The sequence below is a fragment of the Bombus terrestris genome, chromosome 10 (genome assembly GCF_910591885.1).
Source record: "Bombus terrestris chromosome 10, iyBomTerr1.2, whole genome shotgun sequence".
NCBI lineage: Eukaryota > Metazoa > Arthropoda > Insecta > Hymenoptera > Apidae > Bombus > Bombus terrestris.
The window spans coordinates 1,702,505-1,724,646 of NC_063278.1; the positions used below are offsets into that span (position 1 = coordinate 1,702,505).

Here is a 22,142-nt window from a genome sequence, read left to right on the forward strand (position 1 = left end):
GGTTTCTCGTTCAAAGTTGAAAAGAAATTCACCGCGCGTAGCTCGCAACCGTGAGCTCGTCTTCTCTCTGTCTCTTCCTCTGCGCGGTCCTTCGAGTCTTCTGCGCTGTAACGCTAATACGTGTTTGTTTTTTCGCGACGTTGAATACGCGCATCGACCGTGTGTCGTATCCTATTGCCGAGTCGGAGGTATCTAAATTTTGACAGTGAAAATAGGCGTCGGGAACGAGGTGCGGAAGGCTAGTCGCTTGGTGTCCGAGTTAAATTCGGATTGGAAAGTTACTTCCTGCCTGTCTTCGTCGAGTTACGTGGCGAATGATACGTTGGAGTATCATCGGAGTTGGAGTCTTAATTTTCTGCGCTGTATCTCTCTTTGTCCTTCATCGTGAGTGAAACGTTGCAGAGTCGAAGATTTAAGTTGGATGTTACTTTTTACGAAGAAAACGTTACGTTGTTCGTGCATGTTCTCGGAAATAAAAACAAATGTTACGAGTAAGATTACGCGTTTGGAAAGAAAAATTAATAAGTTGCGGTTTCTGAGAAAGAAATCGTAAAAATGGCAACGAGTAACACTGTATAGATATACAGATATCGATAAAAGTTAATTTATTACGAAGGAATTTTAATGATTTTAAGTCGTTTGTATAACGTAGTACGATACGTGTATTGGAAAGATACTATCTCTGCATTTATCGTTGCTTCTTACTTGATGAACATACCGGCACATATGACCGATCCATTATTCATACGCGCCTAAGCTCGATGATTCGTTCTAAATGTCTTGCCAGCCGACTTAAGGTTAGGTTCCCATACGCTTCGAAACATGTGATCAAGCGATAGCGATGAAGCTTCTTACGCTTTGTTTCCTGCGTTGCGAGATTCGCGTGAAATCAATTCGATTTTACAACCTTCGATGGAAGAAACATTTCTTATCTTTAGTTTTAATCATCCAATTACCAGTACTTTCGATGCAACTTAATCAATTTGCTTGTTCTGTCAGCCTAGAAGCTGTTTCTAAAGGTAAGATCTTTTACCACTTTCTAAACGCAATCGTAATAAACTAAACTGTCGATCCCTCGTAACCAGACGATGGGTTTTTACGCGTTTACGAGACGTTTCGAGGTGGAAAAATGCGGAGAGTGGATGATGGCGTCTATATAAAATACCCAAAGTGATATTTCCTAGTACTAAAACGAGTATAAAAACGTGGATTGGCGCGAATATTCGCGGTCTCTACTCGTAGCATACGTATCAATTTCTACCCTCGAACGAAACAGAAACGTACGCGTTAGGAAAGCCGTCGACGTGGCTTAATTCCACGGTGGCAACTGCTCGACGCGTCGAAGAGCTCGTATATTAGCGGGCTGACGTGGGCGACTATCGGGAATACCTGTGCACGGTTTTTACCTGTCGATCGTGGTGGCGTCTCGCGCGATTACGCGCGTGTCAGGCGTTCGAAAAAGGAAGCGGGGCGTCCGCCACCGTTGCCTGCTGTCTCGAACCAAAGATATATAGAGTTATTAGACTCGAGCATGGGTCGCGAGGCCGCATGGAAACGCGTATAAAGCGTGCTTTATAATCTCATAAAGGCAAAGTGTGGCTCGGTTGCTCGCGAGCGCGTATCGCCCCCGGGGCTCTAATAAATAGTTCCGGTTATCGGTCCTTTCGCGACTTGCCCTCCCGTTTCTCTCCACCTCTCGCGCGTTTTTCTCGTCGCGTTTCTCTGTTTCTTCGCCTCACCGTGGGTGTTTCCTCGTCGTGGTGGAGGATGGCTTTAATAAACTCGTCCGGGGAACGAGCACCGAGCGAAATCGAGTTTTGTTCTCGTATCCGTTTGGCTCTCGGGGTTTCTCTCCATCGGCCAATCTTAGAAACGCTCGCGAAACCGCCCATCTTTTTTCGCGATAACGCCGAGCAACGAGTATACGAACGCCGGGAGGGCTTCCCTACTTCCACTCCGTGGGTAATATCGTCGGCAACCTGGTTCCGGTTGCGGCGAGTAATATGGAAAAATGGTGACCGAGCATCGTAAAAGTTCACCGTCGCTACGGAAAAGTTTGATAGTGTTCGTTCCGCGAGAAAATGGAAGCGGTTGCACGACTCGCAATGGAGAATGTTGGGATTATATTAATTTAACTTGGATACGAGATCGTAGACAAGGCGAGATAGAGCGATCATCTATGGACACCGTAGTCGTGTTTTTCTCAGAATACGCTGAGCTTGATGAAATGTCTGTAGGCAATGGTGTAGAGTCTATGCCGGAGGCGATGATGTCGTTGCTCGAAGATCACGGGAAAGAAACGCCCGCGACAAGTACATTTTTATCGACGGAGAAGAATAAATCGATCGACTTACGCGGAATAAAATATAAGTTTTGCAAAAAATTACATTTTCCTACTAAGATTCCGAGTATAGACCGTACCGTATCTGTTAATAGAAAAAACGAACGAGTATATTTAGTCGTATTTCTATCTGGCTGAAAGTGAATATCTAATCTTTTCGAAAAGAGCATATGCACGTTAATCGTAAAATCAAAATATTCGATATATAGTCTTCAACGGTTATGTTCACCGTCGATGTACGATCTCCCTTATCGGTATTCTTTAAAAAATTTACCACCGAAAATTACATCGATATATCCATATCACCACCATGCACCGTTTTAATCGGCCAGAATTAGCATCCATATCGAATACATAACGCTCAAACTTCTAGCTAGATACGTATCCGCAGATCTCGAGACAAGAAAAATTACTAACTCGCGATCCCTATTAGCAACGACTGGCAGCGATCAGTAGGATACAACGGGGGAAAAAAAAATTTTACAGGCTCGTAAGCCGCTCATAGAGCACATTTTCGTTGGCTTTGAAGGGTGCGTACCTTCAAATTTCCTGATGCGATCGGCCGATGCTCGCGTTTCGATTGCCATTTTATTCGCGATCCGCCTCGTCGATAAATGGACGATGCCGCGTAGAATTCATGAAACAGACAGCTCGACCGGAAACGCGTTGCCAGCCGGTTCATCGATCTCGCCGATGCAGCTCGTTCGATCGCGTATCGCGCCTCGATCGCCTCGATTTCGATTCGGTTCGCTTCTTTTTAGCGAAAATTACGCAAACAGCGTATCGATGGAAACCGTGGCCCGTTAATCGTGGTTCGTTTTCCATTGGACGGAAGGGAAACTAACGGGCGGTCCATTGGTAAGAATCTGTGGCGCGATTCGTTACGACCCGATATTTAATTTGGGATTTGGGCTTCGTACATGCCGATCGCGCGTTGCGGATGAGTTTAATTCGAATTTACGGGGTATTTTCCCGTCGCGCTGTGTCACGGCTGCCAGCGGCGTTAATTAATGCCGGGACATCCGGTTATTAACGCGAATCGTGATTTGTGTTTACACGAATCGCGTTAATGACCGCTTAAATAGCGGCCGTGTGTCGCGCGAATCGCGACGCGCTTTCACGGGACGTTTTATGGGGACAACGTAGCGAGTTTATCCGTTCTGTTTGCGCAGCGTACATTTTGTAGATAAAGTTCAGCTTCTCTTTTGAAGTTGGACGTGCAACAAGTTGGAAAAACACGAATTACTTTTATTTTCATCTATCGAAGAAAAATTTGATGGGACTGGAGCGTAGACTATACGAAATTTAAGCGTATCTTTGAATTTTTAAATAAAACACGGAATAGAATATTTCCTTCGTGAAAAAATAATCATAGAATTCGCGCAATGTAGAGTCGGACAAGAGAATTTGATATAATTTGGTAGATAATACTAATCGTCGATTTTTAAACGACCCTTATTTGTCAGAAATTGTTTATTTATCAGGTAACAAAAATTACGAACAAGTATTCGTGTCTTTTAATCGTTTTAATCTTTCAATCGAAGACGACAGCGATTTAATAACTGCAAGTTGATATAAAAGAAAATGTCAAATTAAATAAAATCCAGGCGAAACGTCGCATTTAATTTTCGTTGCACAACGCAGTACCAGAAGTAACCTACCGATAAATCACTATTCGCTGTAATCGCGTCATTCCGAAGAGTCGAAGGGAATCGGCGATGAGATCGACTTCCGTGGAGATTGGACGTCTTGGAAGAATCGACCGACGCGACGAAGAAACGCCGTGACGATTTTTCATCGAGTGCGCACACATATAAAATTCTGGTTTCTTTAGCCAGTTGTCTCTCGTAACGTTGTACATATTCAGTCGTTCGACGTATATCTTCGTCCCGTGCAAAATGTTTCGAGCGACAGCAGATATATTTTACCTGCCGTTTGTCCGCATCGACTCGTCAGTGCTTCTCATCCGATCGATCGCTACGAAACAAGCGGGCATAATTTTAATTAATTGCCGCCATTAATCGTGCGATTAGCCTTGCAAGAACTTTCTACATTTTCTTTCCTTTTTGGTTAAGGCCTGAAGTCATTTAACCGGTGAAGTACGGCGATGGTCATCTCATTGCTGCTTTTCGTGAGATGATGTTTTGTATTTATTGTTGCAAGAATAAATAAAACGAAACTGATGTTTGATTAACTGTGCAATTAAACGAACGATACTTTCAAGTTTAGGAAAATACGAATAATTTATATTTTTAATATTCTGATTCTGTTTTGTTCGTCCGTTTCTAGGACGACGTTATATAAATTTCATTCTTTTGCCGCAAATAATATTTTGAATCAACGATTATTAATCGGAGAAATGAATAGTTCTAAAAAAATGCCAAAGAGTCGTGTAAAGTATAAAGATTAAAATTCATATATTGAAGATTAGGAACATAGGTAGAGGTGGCAGAATCGGGCATTGTTCGAATGAATTTTTATTCGTTGGTCTGCCGATTAACGACACCGATCTGGACCAAGCTGCAGCTAAGGTACATACGTACCGATGTCGCGGAATAATATACGCGAATTTATCGGAATATTATTTCGAGCCATCTTTTCGAACGTTGTTACTCACGCGCCTTTTACAATGTGAGACGACAATTTATTAATGTCGTTATTTTTAATATGGAAAGCGTGAAACCTAACCGCGAAACGCGATATCGAGGTGGAGGTGTAGAGTTTCAAAGTAGAGACCTGTCTGTTAACTTCCTTTGCTCTCCGCTATATTTTTAACGCTTCGTCATTTAAATCCGTACAAGATGACATTCTGTACCTGTGGATGTTGCGAGTAATTTGAATTGATTTATAGAGATATATACCTACGCAAAGTTTGATACATCTTCGCGATACCATCTCGTCCTCCGGGTATTCCAGAAACTCTTAATCAACTCCAAGGTCTTATCCTAATTTATGTAAATTACGTACAATAAAATGCTAGCGCAAGCCAACGTTTACTTGGAAGGCTTGAGATGTAATTTTAAAGTTATAGCACCTCTATATCGTTTATAGCTGATATAGAGTGGATCAAAAGAAGGAACTCGAGAAACATGTTTTCCAGGAAGTCCTTTAATCTTCTTTTAGGTTATGCGAGTCGAAAACGATGCTGTATTTTAAAGAATCACTTCAATTTGTGTAAAGCTATGATAAGGAACGTAATCTTACGTGTTCTTCTCCGCTATACGTTCACAACTGTGTAAACTTTCATAAATTAATAGCGTTAGTTCGTGTCTTTTAAGCAAAAGATTAAATCGTAGTTAAATTTTGCTTTTTGCGCAAGTTTGTAAGAATCTTTAATGGTATACGCGGAAGAATGTACGTCTCGATACCAACCATTCCGTGTTCGAAAAACGCGCCAACAATTTGCCCTCTCGCGGCGGCGGGAATACCCTTGAATTTCAAGAAGGGACATATCCCGCCCCAGGAAACAGCCTTCAAATTCTTATCGTAACTCGGATTTTTACGATCTTTTCTCCACTCTCTTGGCGCGAAAAAAATATCTCCGCTCGTATATTTTCACGAGAGATTGTCAAGGTCTCCCCGCGTCTACTTGGAATCGAAACGACTCCATAAGAAAACGAAATATCAAAGGACAAGAATCGGAGAACGAAAAAAAAAAGAAACTAAAAAGTAAAGCGAAGAAGAAGAAAAAAGTAAAAAAGAGGAGAGAGAGAGGGAGAGAGAGTCAAAATAGCAGGAGAGAAAGGGGAGACGGAAAAGAGAGACGAGCCGGGTAAGCGCGAAATAAAACGAGCGTCACTCTGTCGCCGGATACGCTTCCCCACGCTCGCAAATATTTTCCCTATCGAGAAAGGAGCAACCTCGCGACAGACCTCCCGTGGTAACAGGATAATTTATGCAAAAACGTCGACGTGTATAGAAAAAAGAAAGAGAGAGGGGGAAGGGGGACGAAGAAGAGTCGTCGCGGGGCGCGAATAGAATTTATTCGACAGAATTTATTCTTCTTTCGTGGCTTCCACGAAACCCGTAGGTCACTCGTGTTTCACGATTTCTCTCCTCTTCCCTCTTTCTCAAGACGTTCCTCGTCACTTTCGTTGCTGTTATAACTCGTGGCGGTTTCCTTTGGCGATTTTTATTCTCCGCTTGTCGATCCATCATGCAACGACGCGTCGCGCGACGGGACGCCGATTTGAAATTCCGCCTCGAGGTTTCCTCTTGACCAATCGGAACGAAGTTCTCGCCGTCCAGAGAGAACGGATCGAACGTTGAGCGCATGTTTCGTCTATAATTAACACCGTTGCCCCCGATCGAGCTTCTCGGAAGGAATTAATTTCACCGTTTATGGGAGACCCTGTATTTCGCCTCTCGTTGTTTATTCGCGATGAATTATACGATTCTCGCGACGACGTACCCTTTTTGCTCCATAAATCGAACTCGAGCCACGCGAAGTTCCGAGCAAACGGGATGTAGTCGAAGTTCATTTGTTGGAACGTTTCGGTTGGTGTTTGATCGAGCGAACTTCGGTTAATCGAGTCCCCATTTACATATCTGCACGCGTACTCCTATTACCTGTTTGAATTTCAATGGAGAAAATTAGCGAATTACGTAGAAACACAGAAACTATTTGTTCGTCGAAATGAATTCTATTGTATTGCGACGATTCGTTTATGCTTCTCGTTTAAACGATAGAAATATTAATTATACTTTTCAAATTTTAGATACTCCCGATCGCGTTCTCTTGTTATTTGTCTAAAAATTAATTTTTCCATTTACTTTTCGTACATTGCGATGAAATTTCCACAAGCCTTGTTGGACGACATATCTCGAATCGATCGATCACTGAGTCTTGTTTTTACAGTTCGCATAAATGGAATTCCACTGGTATCAAAATAGGACGAGGTCGGCGGATTCGCGAATGGTTCGTTAGATGCTGCTCTAAACGAATGGCAGAGGATTTTTGTTTTCTGGAGCAGCTCGGACGGCGGAGTGGCGACTGTTCGTCGCGAGGGTGAATTTTTACCGGGGAAAAGTGGCTCATTTTCCGGTTAGAGTCGCAACAGGTGTCTAGAGTTTTGCTCGTTTTGCCGAATATTGTTCGAAATAGAAAGAATTTCGTCGGCGTTCCACCGTGCTGCCGTTCGGATAGCTTGGCTGCTTATTAACCGAGTGAATTAACGTCGTTAGAATAGAAATTGTGCTCCGCGGTACGAAAAAGTTTTGCGAAGGATTTTTCTGCCTCCATTGTCTCTACTAGTTTGAAAAGTTCTAGCTTTGCGTATAGAGCTTTTGCCTTGCGAAATTTTAACTTTAAGGCTTTGTCTCATTGACACATAGCGTACGTTTTTCAAGAACGTGTACTAGTTTAACGTTAATTTCACGCATTGTTCGACATGGCTGCTTGTCGATCTTTCGAACGTGGTAAACAAGAATTTTGCAACACGGAACGGATAGTAATTTTTATCGAGTAATTTTCTGCTCTACGAGTGCGGGATATCTACTACTGAATTTACGATACCAAATGTAGGATTTATAATTTGTATCACGAGTATACGTTATTGGACGTTGTAAAATGATTACCATTAAACTATCGATGCAGGAAATTAAAGCAAAGAATAATCTAGGCAGATTGCGCTAACGCGATAACAACGAGAAATACGAATCATTCGATAAATTTGTCATAATTTAGATTGATCGAGTAAAATTTGATTCTTGCGTTTCCTTCGAAACCATTCTTATCTTCTGCTAAACAGACGTCGTGGAAAGTGTCAGAGAATTTTGTCGGATTTCTCGAAAGCCTATAGCGATAAAGCCAGTAAAGAGATTAGAATCGAATTTAAGCTGGGCATTCTCAGAGATTGCAAAATCTCGAGAAATCTCCAGGCATCATCTAACCCTGTAACGCAAGCTTCTTATAAATCTTACAAAAAAAACCTACCGACACGTAGAATTTCAATTAAACGAAAAACCCAGTAATCATCGTAAAGAACAGGAGAAATCTCGGCTCGATGAACACTCCTCCGACAATTTCGTCACGAGCCTCCGGTCAAAGGTAACAGCCATACATCAAAGATACGCAATCCCAGAAACGCGTTTCTTTGTTCGTGAAACGAGAACCACAAGACTCGGGGGACCCACACAGGCCGAAAGAAGAAATCCTATGGCCCCGAAAGATGCATAAATCTCCGCGCGATCGCTTTGATTTATGGCGAGGTATGGATAAGGTGCTCGCGCGACGCGCTCGTTAGTTGGCAAAACTGACGGCGCGCGGTGTCAGGTTTTATATCAAATCGCGCGTCACACGCATTAATCATGAATTCAAGCCGGAGAGAACGGTTCGGGGAGGGCAGCAACTGGGACACACGAACAACGAAATCGCTCGCAGTCTCGTTCTCGCGGTCTGTGGTAGCGTCTCTCTTCTGTTCGTTCATCTTATCGTGGGGCTAGACGCGAGCCAGCGAACGAGTAAACGCGAGCTGCGCCGCGGGACAGGCTGAATACGCGCGCTTGGAACGGGTTCGACGCGGAATGTTAATAATTGAAGCCCGTGCATGGGAGCTGCTGCACCGAGAGAGAAGGCTATATATCGGCGCGCTAAATGTCTGCGCGGTGAAACAAACTTGTTAATCCTTTCGCGCGCGCCGCTGTCTGCCTCGAGCCCCCTTTGAAATCGTAATGGAGTTTCGACGCGTTATTATTCCGCCTGCTGTATTTAGCGGCCCGTAGAAAGCGGACTCTATCGCCCTTGTAAGTAGCGAATCGAGGAAATTGAAAAGCTCGGTATACGCGACTTCCACGTTCCTTATCGCGAGGTTGACACAACCCTACGTTTTGTTCAGCTGAACTACGGAATAGATTTGTCTCTAAATGGAAGACTAGCTTATACGTTTAATTTATGCTTGTGCGATAATTGTTGCAAAGAACGCAGATATAATATATTTCGCGTATTTCGCCATCAAAAAAGAAAACGCGACCACGAACGATTAAGCCTGCTATGCTTTTTGAGTCAATCATGAGTCGATTTATCTTCTATCGGAATTTTGTTCTAGAAATTAGGAATTGAACTAAACTAAATTAAATTAGTTCAGCGTAACTTTAAATTCGCTTGGACTCTTACTCGGAATTCTTCTCCCAAATAGAATCCCATTCATTCCGACAAAGATTTTCCATCGTTTAGAATTCTTTTCTAAAGCCTGTGGATGGTTCGGCGTACCTTCGCTCTTATCGTCCTATTCTCGATTCTTCTCTCGAATAAAAGACTTATTCTTGTTTCCAAAGACCTTTGTTTTATTTTCTAAGTTAGCGTACAACAAAATGAAAAGTTTCTCAACGACCACGCGTTGTAGAGACCAAAGACCACGGAGGCGAGTGAACTCGAGCCTGGAGCCTTTTCACGCGATTTCCTGCCGCGTCCTCGTCGACTGCAGGCTCGTTCGCCGTGAGTTATGATCACCTGGCGTCGACAAATTGGCCGCTTCTCGCGCGCCGATCAGAGAAACCCCTCCGCGAGACGACCATCGAGAGAAAACGCGATGCCCCCGAGACGAATCGACCAGCTCCGTGTCCCGGGATGATTTCTCATTTAGCTTTGATGCCTCCTTGATTCGCTCGAGCGAACACGCGCGCTCCACGAAGGAACTCTTGATGGCGTTCGACGCACGTCGCCTGTACCTTGTGTGCAATGGAATTTAGTTTCAATTACGGTTTGTTATCCCGAGTGACGGTATTTTGACAAGATGGAGGGAAGGACCCCCTTTTTGCCGCGTCATGCTTTCAACTGAAAGTGTTCGTTGTGCGACGAACGCGGTCGTTACGGCGTGGTTGACGTTCAGTTCGGATATCTGCTTTCGCGTCTTCGATGTAGCCAATTATCTAGGTTTAAAAAAGCGTATATATTTTATTCGTTGTTTCTAAATGTTCTCCAGGTTTTTCGAATCTCAACCGTGTCTCGTTAATTCGCTCGGTGATTGTTCCTCAATGGTAAATTAACGCACTGATGAGATAATTTTCTTTGCGACTTGAATTGCATTTTATGCAGTAAGAAAAATATCTTTTGCTCTTTATAGCTATTCGATGAAATGTAAGAAATCAGAAAAGAAGGAAATTGAAAAATTATCGAAGAAAGAGAGTAAGTAAGTAAGTAGTAGAAGAATGAACGTCTGTTATGCATTCTGAATAACATTATTCACATTATTCCGGAATAATGTGAGATGTAGCCTGTCTTTTTATATTTATTGCAACCTGTCAGATTGTCACGTAGAAAACGAACGAGGGTTAAAAGCAGACACGTATTTATCGATGTTTGTAAAGTTCTCTCACGGCGACTATAATGGCATACTTTTCATTCGTTCGAAGTTGCAATCTTTGATTTTTTTATCGCGATGAATCGAATTACGAAAGACACGATATCTCTTTAATCAGCGCAACATAGGTATAATAGGCTGTCTCCGATAGAGGAAGATAATGTCATTCCGATAATATTCAATTTCTGTATTTCAGTCCTAATATAGATGGAAATCCAGTAGAAATTAGACATTGATGAAGTACCGATGATAATGATAATTACCCGATCCCCACTGTTGCACGCGAATCTAAAACTATTCATCAATCAACTTATTATTCCTGGAATAATAGCTGGTATCCGAACGTTTACCGTAATTATCATACAAAATTATTGCTGTGGTTCTCATTGTTTCGCTGGGAATAACAGCGAGTATGCGTATAACAGTGGCAAAACTTAACGGAGTATAACGTTTCTCATAATCATAAAGCGAATTTTCAATACCATTGTCGTAGACGAGTATTTCTAATTGGTAATAGAAAGGTTTATCTTAAATTTGATGCGTTTTTTATTGCTTTTTAAATCTTAATTTCGTACGTGAGCAAGGACGCCCGCATTTATCAGGCCGTTATGAGCGTGTGACTCACGGGGAAAGGATCTGTTGACAGGCTGGACAGCTTAATTGGTTAAAGCAGTCAGGCACGGGTGAAAGAAAAATTCGAGTTCGAATCCCTGCTCAGAAATCCAATTGGTCGGGCCCTCTTCTTTTTACGTAACGTTCTGCCGACGTTTGTTTTCGTACGTGATCTATCAACAGCTTTAAAAAATCGCTCGTGGTTTGGAATTTATACCGACACTTTTATCTTTTTTGTATTCATAACGTAATGAAGGTACTTGAACCATTTACATTGAAATGCAACTGTCGATCAAATATACCTAATATCTCGATGCTTCGATATGTGGTTGAGCATGAATATATATTTAAATAAGAAGCCAGTAAATAAATCGTAACGACGCACGAATAATACATGTGTATATATATATACTAAACATTTGTTGCTATTAAAATACCACTTCTGCTGGACTTGCATTATCAGAAATGTCTTTGCTTCGGGTGATAATATTTGTTCCAAACGCTGTTCGTTAGCCTGTTTACTGAAATACGTAAAAACTGAAATTCATCGATCGTGTGAACAGAATTGCTCGAATAAATCGAATTTAGACCATGATTTACTTGAAACCAATAAATCCTTTACTTAATAATTACTACCACGGCCATAAGCGTCTGAATCGAAGAAGCTTATCTCTTGATAAAGCAAGTCCGCAAAAAATTAGAATAAAACGAGCATTCGCCAAACGGACCACAACCCCTTAAATAAAGAACGCCCCTTCGCAATCACAAGACGTCGGAAGAAAAATTTCCTGGCGAGTATTCTCGTTTCGCCCACATCTCCAGAAAGAAACGGAAGGATTTGCATGCGAAAGGAGTAAATCATAAGCCAAACAACGCCGGCAGCGGGGCCGAGCCGTATTCCTGGCAAGGGCGAGGCCTTTAAAACTGATTCATTACCCGACACGATCCACCATCCTCTCCCTTTCTGGAACGTCCAAAGTACCCCGCGAAAATGTACCTTAATGGGAAATTATAGCGCGAATGGGCGAGGGAAAGCATCATCTTCATCACGAACACGCCGTATTCCACAAGACAAGATGGTGAATGGCGGTGTACGATGGTCACGTAGAGGGAAGGAGCGCGAAGGTGAGCTCGGAATAATAAGCGATAGCTTGTTCCCGCGGCGATGAAGCACGGAGTATCGCGTTTTCGAACGCGATAATTTCCCGGTCGTGGGCCAGGCCTCTCTGACGCGTCAATAAGCGCCGCACGTTGTTCTTCGACGATTAACGATCGATCGGTCGAATCGCGCGTGACCGTGTTCCGCTATAAGGTACTCGCGCGAGCAAACCAGTGGGATTCGTTTGGCTGGATGAATTACGACGACGAAGCCACGTGGATTAATAATCGAAAAGGCGTGCACGTTCTTTTTCTGTCCGCTGTTTTACGTTAGACTGTGAAAGATGTATTGGAGGCAGGTTCGTTGATTTTAATTTTGTGAGACGCGATGAGTGGGAGGGCTGAATGATACGAGAGCGATTAATCGATCCGCTTGTCACTCTTTGGAAATGCTCGATGACCCTTTCGATTCGATGTCGATTCAGACTGGAAGAAGGTTGCAGGTGTCGCGGTAATTTATTATTCCTGTCGTTTTCTCTTAATATTCTAGATATTTCAAGCTTGAGAATTGGGAAAAGGGATATTCTATGGAAATTTGAATATTTGGATGACAAGGTTAGTCGATGAATTTTCACTGAGAATACTCGGGTGGTAGAAATGGTCTCAAGAGTTAAAGTCATATCGAACGAATCATCATCGTTCTTCTAAACTTACGTAGTAAAAAAGGGTCGACGCGGAAGAAAAATTGTAGCTCCGTTATCCACCGCGTGTCGATTAATCCGAAGGTGCACGTTCACATGCTCCCCCTTAAATTCAAGGGGTGTCTTTAACGGGCGTGGGTTCCACTCGCATGAGTCACGTGCTTTCAAATATCAGAGAGGCACGACATAGGGTGGCTGAAACGAAAAAAGGTGCTGTCGAACGCGAAGACATCGCAAGAGACCGATCGAAGTCGGCCATTCAGACGTTACGAACCTGCATGCTGAATGCCATGAATATCGAATTCACGTGCCAGCCAGTTGACCTTTCTCGTGTTTGAGTACAGAGCTTCTGCGGGATAGAGACGCTTTTTATACGTTTCTTCTTTGTTAAAACCAACGCCGGATGCACGAGTTTCGCGAGTATTCTACTCCGAGACGACGACGATCGACGAGCTTGGCTACTTGCATATTTGCAACTTTTACAGACTGGAGCTTTTTAAGGATCCTCGATCCTCCCGGTTCGTCTCGGTCTCTCGACGCAGCATTTCGTTTGAATACCATTGTTCATGACGAATGAACGGCTTAATACCGCAAAACGTCGAATACAGGCTCTCTGGATGGCTTAGACCTGGCTCTGAACCGGAAGCCAGGCAGGAGAGGAAAATACACATCCGTCTCGACTAGACAGCCACACGATTTGACTCACCGTAACGCTTTCTTAGGCTAATTTCACACAAACGTACTCGTACGAATGCGCGTCCAACGACAGAAGAATGTTGGGACGATAGGAACACGAGCCTCTGGAAGTTAAACCGGTCGATTCGATTTTTTATTTAGTTTTTTCAATTTCATTAGAAAAGTACGACTATATTAATATTAGATTCTCAATCTTAATTTCTACTTGCATCGCTGAATCGATTCTTATAAGCGGTACTGTATATTTCTGTGTGAAGTCAGCTTAACTCCGTTCTCTCTCAATCCTTCCATCTGCCGATGCAACGAGTCTACGTCGCTCAGGATCGTTTCCCTGATCCTTTCCTTGCACGCGTCAATCTCCGTTCCGGCACGAGCCACACACGTAGCCTCGTAGGAGACGAGGAGAGAGAGGCAGAAGTTAGTCGTTCTCGCGAAGATGCAACACAGTGGCGGGTTTTAGATCGTATAAATAGCTCGGGGAACGCGTGCGTCTCGGGGTGCTAGCAGTTAACAAACGGTAAAACTAACACCGCCTCCTACAATAACATTTCGCTCCGGTCACGTGTTTTCCGCGGCTCGACTATTATAAGATCCACCGACTGTCGTCGTCCCGTGGCTGATGCTCCCTCCATTGCACGTTAACCTTTCCGCTCTCGTCGTATTCGCTCGTCACGTCGTGCCTGCTCCGCTTCCACGCGTTCCTTTGCCCTATTCCACCTTCCAATTCCACCTTCTTCATCGTGTTTCTTTTTCTGTTTTCTCGGCGAGAGATATCCAGAGAGACGCGCATGGCGTGCCAATCGAGAGTTCCGTTCCTTTCTCACATAGCGTATAGAAGCTTGTGTGAGTGTGTATACCCTTTGCCTTGGAATCTCTAGCGAAGGATCTAGCCTCGTCGGACGTTGATTTATGCGGCAGCCACCTGAACCCCGCGCCCTTCGTGTTCGTTAGGGTCGCAGACGGTCGCGTCTTTCGGCGGCCTCTTAACGAACGAATCGAGATTCGGCGGGTGGTTATGCAAATACGAGCACCGGCCGGTTGATCGCCTCCAACCGTTCGCGTTATATAATCTTATGCTAGCTACAACTCTGGCCGATGTCTTTTTTTTCCATTGGCGAGAACCATTTCGTTCCCGGGTTTAATTAGGACCACCGTAAGGCCCTCTGAGATTGAACACGTTTTTGTTGCATCCTGTTCGAACGAAAACGTATGGAGGATGGAATACATTTAGGGAATGGCTGATTATGGGGCGAGACGGATGATGAGCGGCGAAGATAGTGGTTTATGGCGTTTTTGATTTTATTTAATTAAAGATCAATTAAAATTTATTTATTTCAGTATACGTTTATTGGATACGGTATATAATCATCAGATAGGATAATTAATAATAGTCATAATATAATAATAACGATTATTTAAATCTTGTCTTTGTTTCTTCCCAAGTCTTTCGCGCATGCCGGAAAATTGATCGCCATTATGCTAGTCTGATCGTTCTAATTTGAATAAATTTCTGTGTTATTCGCGTGTCTTTTATTCTCTGTTAAAATCCACTGGCTAAATAAATTTATATTATTTTATAGTACACCGGGTAGTTTATCAGTACGCTCCAGTTCCGACCATGAATTGGGCAACAAAAGCAGTATTCCACGAAACACGATTGCAGCGAAATTGAAAGATACCAGAGCGTTAACGTCCATCCATTAACCTAATTGATACGCATACATTGTGTGCGCCAGCTGAAACACTTTGTGTTTGGCCAGAACCAGTGACACACGCATTAACGAGAAACGTGCTAAAACCCGAGGCAACATGAAAAATTGCACGAATTATCCCGGAATGGTTTCGTGTTTCATTCATGGCGTATGTCAACCGAACGAACTCGTGCTTTGCTCGTTGACCAAGCAGTCAAAAAATAAATTTCACGTAAACGAATTGCGAATAGGTTGATACGACTTGAACTACACGATATTCATAAACATTTAAAAAACATTATAATATTTTGTGTTTCAGGCCGGAGTGATGCGATCCACGCAGGAGTAAAGCAAGCGACGTTGGAAAATGGGACTCGTTCGACGGACGAAGCTGCTTCCAAGCCGAACGATGGCGTCCCTGTTACCATTGCTGCTGCTGGCAGCATTACCAAACGTGCGATTAGAATCAGCAATCAGTCCAGTGAGCAACGTGGGCTCGGTATCGAGCGGTTCTTCGTCCTCCTCTTCTTCTGCCTCGTCGTCGTCGATGGTGGGCGTAGTGCCTGGCAGTGGCTCGGCTTCCGGTAGCATGGTTGGCTCTGGTAACAGCGTGGTTGGAGGTGGAAGTAGCGGCGTTGGACACTCGTCTTTAGGCGGTGGAGCTGTTAACGGAAACGGTCGATGCGAAGAGATCACGATCCCAATGTGTCGTGGAATCGGTTACAATCTAACGGCCATGCCGAACGAATTGAATCACGACAACCAAGAGGAGGCTGGCTTGGAGGTGCACCAATTCTGGCCATTGGTCGAAATCAAATGTTCGCCAGATTTGAAATTCTTCCTCTGTTCGATGTATACCCCGATATGCTTGCCCGAGTACACTAAACCTCTTCCAGCTTGTAGAAGCGTTTGCGAAAGAGCACGGGCTGGTTGCGCACCGTTGATGCAACAGTATGGATTTTCCTGGCCAGAAAGAATGGCCTGCGAAAGATTGCCAGCCCATGGTGACCCGGAGAACTTGTGTATGGAACAAGACAATCGTACTAGCAGCACCGGGTATGGATCCGGAAACGGAGGAGCCGCGAGTAGCGCCCCTTTACCAGCAGCAGCGCCACCACGCCCAACCAGGCCGTCGAAGACGACCCAGCCACCGCGGTGCAAGCCAGGCAAAAATCAAAAAAACTGCCAGCATCCCCCGGGGGAAAGGGCGAGGGACTGCGTGTGCCGGTGCAGGGCACCCCTCGTACCCCTGGGGGCGGGGGGCACGGTCATTCCGGGACCGATAAGCGGCAGCAGCACCGGCAACATCGGCAACGGGGCTGGACTGGCAGGCATGGCCGTAAGTGGGGTCATACCGGCGCCACCGATAAGCATCGGCAGGAGCATCATTCAGGACATTGCCGGAGTACCGAACTGCGCTCTCCCGTGCCACGGGGCGTTTCTCACCCCCGAAGAGCGAGGGTTCGCGGCCGTGTGGCTGGCTCTGTGGAGCGGCCTGTGCGCCGCAAGCACGCTCGTGACCGTCACCACGTTTCTGATCGACACCCAGCGCTTCAAGTATCCTGAGAGACCGATAGTGTTCCTGTCAGCCTGCTACTTCGCCGTATCGATAGGCTATCTATCGAGAAGCGTGTTCGGCCACGAGGAGATAGCCTGCGACGGGCCAGCGTTGAAGTCGAGGGCACAGGGTCCGGAAGCTTGCGTAGCCGTCTTCCTGATGATCTACTTCTTCGGCATGGCGTCCTCGGTCTGGTGGGTGATCCTCGCGTTCACGTGGTTCCTCGCGGCAGGACTGAAATGGGGCAACGAAGCTATAGCCTCGTACTCCCAGTACTTCCATCTAGCAGCTTGGCTGGCACCCGCGGTTCAAACTTTCTCGGCGTATCTAGCGGGGGGAGTAGCAGGGGATCCAGTAGCAGGAGTCTGCACGGTAGCTCCGGATGGAATAAGATCCTTCATTCTGGTACCGTTATTCGTGTATCTTCTACTGGGGACCAGCTTCCTTCTGGCGGGTTTCGTAAGCCTGTTCAGAATTCGATCGGTGATAAAGCGACAACCAGGAGCGAAAGCGGACAAACTGGAGAAACTGATGATACGAATCGGCGTGTTCAGCGTTCTATACACGCTACCAGCCGGAGTAGTGTTGGCCTGTCACATGTACGAAACGTCGTTAAGAAACGAGTGGCTCGATTCGTTGGCTTGCCCGTGTCGGCCAAGGGCAAGACCTCTCTACTCCGTCCTGATGCTCAAGTACTTTATGGCGCTCGCGGTAGGCATCACGTCAGGCGTGTGGATCTGGAGCGGCAAAACCGTCGACTCGTGGAAACGTCTGTGGAGGCGCTTGTTCAGCGGCGGAAGCGGCGGAGGCGGTCACGGAGGCGGTGGCGCCGGTATGGTAGCAGGCGTGACTGGCGTCAGCGGAGGAATCGGCAGCACCAGCATCAAGGGCGTCGTAGGACGTGTCGGAGTGCCGTATCCACCGGCACCTGGCCCTGGAAGCGCTCTACTTCCACCTGGCAGCGTGGCAAGCGCGTCCCAACACCATCTCCATCATCACGTCCTCAAACAACCTCCTCTGTCGCACGTATGACGTCACCAGTCGGCGGGGGGCGACATGAACACCGCGGGCTGCGACCAGCAGCAACAACAACAGCAATCGGTGCAACAGGAGAGGCCTTCCGCCCTTAGTAACTACGGGCCCATTTAGCCCTTCGCCTCGGCCTCGCGCAGGCATACGCCGCACACGGCGCCACACACGGCGCCACATACGCCACACTCGGCGGCTACTATATATTCGAGGAGGTCATTGGCGTCAACCACGGGCCCCCTCACGCCGGCACACGGACTCGCACCCTCGTATACTCAGGCCACCGAAGTATGAATCGATTTCCGATAGCAAGTTGGTCGTCGTCGTTTCAACGCTGAGACGAGGCTCGAAAGAAAGGGAAAAAAGAGGAGGGTCGAAGGTGCGTGCGTTTCTCGGTACCACCGGCGTGTGGCATTTTGCGACGCGCGTCGAACAGCGTCGACGACTCGCGACGGTGCTTCTCGATTACCGAATATACGTATTAGCCCGTACGTGTCTTTCCCGCGGGTCTCGAGTCGCCTTCATTTTTTCTAATCCTTTCTACTTCTTTCTACGTCACTTTTAATCCCGTGTTACATGTGTAGGTTAACGATTAACTCTGTAACCATTTTGGAGAATTTAGCGGAGAAATTCTGATAATTAGCGAAGAAACAGGTATCGCGAACGCTATTCGAATCGAAGCGCGGCAACGATGGTACGGATCCTTGAGGCGATCGTTCCAGAGGGCGACACTTTAAAAATGGCGCTCGAGACCGGCCGGTGTAGTGAGATTGTGATGACAGTGCGTGGATCGGATGTAGAGTAACGTATGAGTGAGATATGGCGCGAATGGGATAGTATGACAGAGAATTGTCTCTTATTCGTATCTATCTGTAATCTTTCTTACTTATATACCGTAGCGGAACTCGTACAGTCCGCATGTCCGTCTAACGTGTATCGTCTCGTCTATTTATCTAACCTAGCTATAACAGAAGTATAGGTGTACAACACAAACTTTCTATAGATGTCGTTACTTAAGGGTTACGGCGGTGGTCCGGCATTCCAAAGCGCGTGTTTTTATAATTTCATACGATTTTAGTCGCTAGTCGAAACAATCGGAGCGAACGTATAAGACAGGGAAGGATCGATTCGATCATCCTCGACCAATGAAAGTACTCGTAGCCACGAATACAGGCTCACCGTCGTCGATCGTATGAAGTACGACGAGCAAGTGTATAGCGGAGACGTATAAAGAGAGGAGAAGAATGCGAAGAACGAAGGTAACTGTAAATATTATTCTTAGGTGTTAGATAAAACGCTGTAAATATATAAAAGAGAAATGGAAAGGAAACGATCATCAAAAAACGATTTATCGGTCGACACGAGATATACGAATGTACAGGCGCGAGCATGCGCAGTCGCGATGATTACGCGTTCCTTTTTACGCATTTGTGTAACCGTGTAGTCCGTGGAGCTATGAAATCCATTTCCAATCTTTCGAAGGTGAATCGATCGTTGACACGGCGTAAGAAAGGAAAGAAAAAGAACTCGTGTCAAATTCTTGGTGCAATGAGTAATTGATATCAAATAACAGTGGGTATATCATAAAAAGAAGCTTCGAAAGAGCCGCTAGTCTTGCCGCGGGCGAAGGAACGCGTCAATCGCATCGTGAATGCGTCGAGGAAGAAGATAAAAACGTGTGCTTACGACGGTATGTACACATACGTTAAAACATAATTTCGGGTGTCAAACGTGTCTTTTTTTTCCGCCGAACGAAGCCCCCCTTAACCTTTACCGTTTTATATATATATAAAGTATGTATATGATATGTATACATACACACGCGTCTTGAACGTAGATTGCAAGGGAAAAGATGGCAGAGGTAACACGATTCCGAATGACACTTGTTTTTTATACCTCGCATGGCTTTCTGTCTCTGATAGTTAGAGATTTAGGGAGTTGTGCACATACGCACATATACCCATACCACTGATACTACACACACATACACTACACTATCGTACATACTCGCACGTAGAAAAGAGGACAAGAACAATTTCTGTATATCCCGAGACTAAATCGTAGGTAAAATGAAAAAAAAAATGACAATTCATATACACGTTTACGTGTTTTCTGTGTCCGCAATAGACAAGTAGCTGTTGACAGAGTGCGAAATCGGATAAACGAATAAATGGTTAAGTACGTAAATATATATATTATAGATACATTATAAATATATATATATATGTATGTATGTATACATATATATATATAAATATATATATATATATATATTTATATACACACATACATATACATATATGATCGTAAAAGTAAGTGCGGGACCTTGACACGAGGACGCGCGTGCTTCTGCGACGCGATGTCGACATCTCACAATTTTTCTAATCGCTGGAGGAGAAAAGGGGAGGACTAGAAGGAAAAGTACGAATCTCGAAAGTGTATTTTTTATCGTTGCTCCTTTCGCAAGACATTTCGGAAGCCGAATCGCGTGCAATCGTGAGATTAAAAATTCCTTTAACGTCACCGAAAGCAAAGAGAACGAGAAAAGACCGAGAAAGAGAAAAACCTCGGTTGTGTAGTTTTTCCATTGTCACTGGCCGCTGCTGGTGTTTCTGGTCTGTGAAAATTTCGCGATCGACCCGCGAGATGTCTTGCGAGCGGAGCAGGTGGGAATGCACGCGGGAAGGAAACGGGGAAAGGTATAAGAAACGACGGGCGAAAGGGAAAGAAATAAACGGACTGAAAAACGATAACTGCCTCAAGCAACTTAAAAAGTAAAAGAACAAAAAAGATAACACGACCCGTATCGCATCCCGGACGGGGACCCCTGCCAAACGAAAACGTACACGTGTAATGTTGTAAAGTAGTGAGAGTAAAGAACCTTTAGTGTCACATATCACGCCAAGCTGTTACGAGCGAAAACGGACAATGTCGCGTTCGTGGACGTCCAGTGACGGGGGGAAAGAGTGAGAAAGAGCATGACGAGACGAGATGGAGTGATGGTAGTGGCGATGGCGGAGAGGAAAAAAGGCGGGTGAACGAGACAGGGGGAAAAGAAAGAGTGCGCTGCTATCGCGATGGCAGAACGATTGATGCGACGAAAAGAACGAACGCGACGTTAGAAAAAAACGAGAGGGAGGAGTTTATAACGAGTATTTGTAAGCCACTTTTTGTCACGATGATTGTCAATAAAATGGAAAATACTGTGTGTAACGAATGTGTCCCGGAATTTCATCCATCGAGTTGGTTCATTAGGTATGATCTTTCTTTATTTTCTCATTCTTCTTTTTTCCTTCGTTTTTTCTTTTCTTTATATGTGTATAAAAATATCTGTGACAGGGGAAGTATATGTATATATGGAATTTCAAAATAATCATGTCTCCCTCTATTTTTCTTTAGTACGTTTTCCTCGTTCAGCTTTTATGTTCTTTTTCCTGAAAATACTGTGGATCCTCTGTTTGATCCGATTTTACGCTCGACCGCCATCTTTATACAAGTTTTTACGTTGCCATAGTACATAGTTAACGAGTAACCGACGACCGATGACCATATCGTTATACATATACATATATCGAAATCAAAATTGTATACGATTTAATATACTTTATTATTATTTAAGTTCTTTGCGTTCATTGCTTGTACAACCTGAAAGTCTTCCTCGATCCTCTCGATCGTTATCGTTTCTCCTCCTCTTTTAGCGAGTTTCTTGATAAGTAAGGATTTATACTTACGACGCGAAAGGCAGGTAAGTTGATCGATCGATCGATCGATTCATATTTGCCACAGAATTCGTATCGTTTCGTAAGATAATAGGCACGTAATTTATAAATATACTAAAACAGAGAACTCGAAGTATAGGATTGAGTCCACTTGGTAGCGAACAGACAACGAAAATAATTCTCTCATCTTTGGACATATCAAGATGGATACTGATTCAAAGCAAACAAGTTCTGTTTTTTCAGCATACCGTTTTTTAAAAGTAAAACTTTAGAAGATACTTATATTTCGATCCAAAGGATACTCGAGTCATAATTATTTGACGTAAAATCTTGTTGAGTAAATATTTCGTCCTTTAAATCATGCTTGAATATAAACAGGGGTTCCGGAGACGCGCAC

General features: G+C 44.5%; 1 protein-coding gene across 3 annotated transcripts in view; it reads left to right on the forward strand.

Moving 5' to 3' along the window:
• LOC100643816 (frizzled-2) overlaps positions 1-21,644 on the forward strand; it is a 126,751-nt gene extending 105,107 nt beyond the window's left edge. For all 3 annotated transcript variants that reach the window (XM_012313001.3, XM_012313000.3, XM_012312999.3), the window contains exon 2: positions 15,759-21,644. In XM_012313001.3, coding sequence (XP_012168391.2) covers positions 15,807-18,029 — 2,223 coding nt within the window. In that variant the 5' untranslated portion in view covers positions 15,759-15,806 and the 3' untranslated portion in view covers positions 18,030-21,644. The remainder of the gene's footprint in view (positions 1-15,758) is intronic.
• Positions 21,645-22,142: the final 498 nt, after the last annotated feature.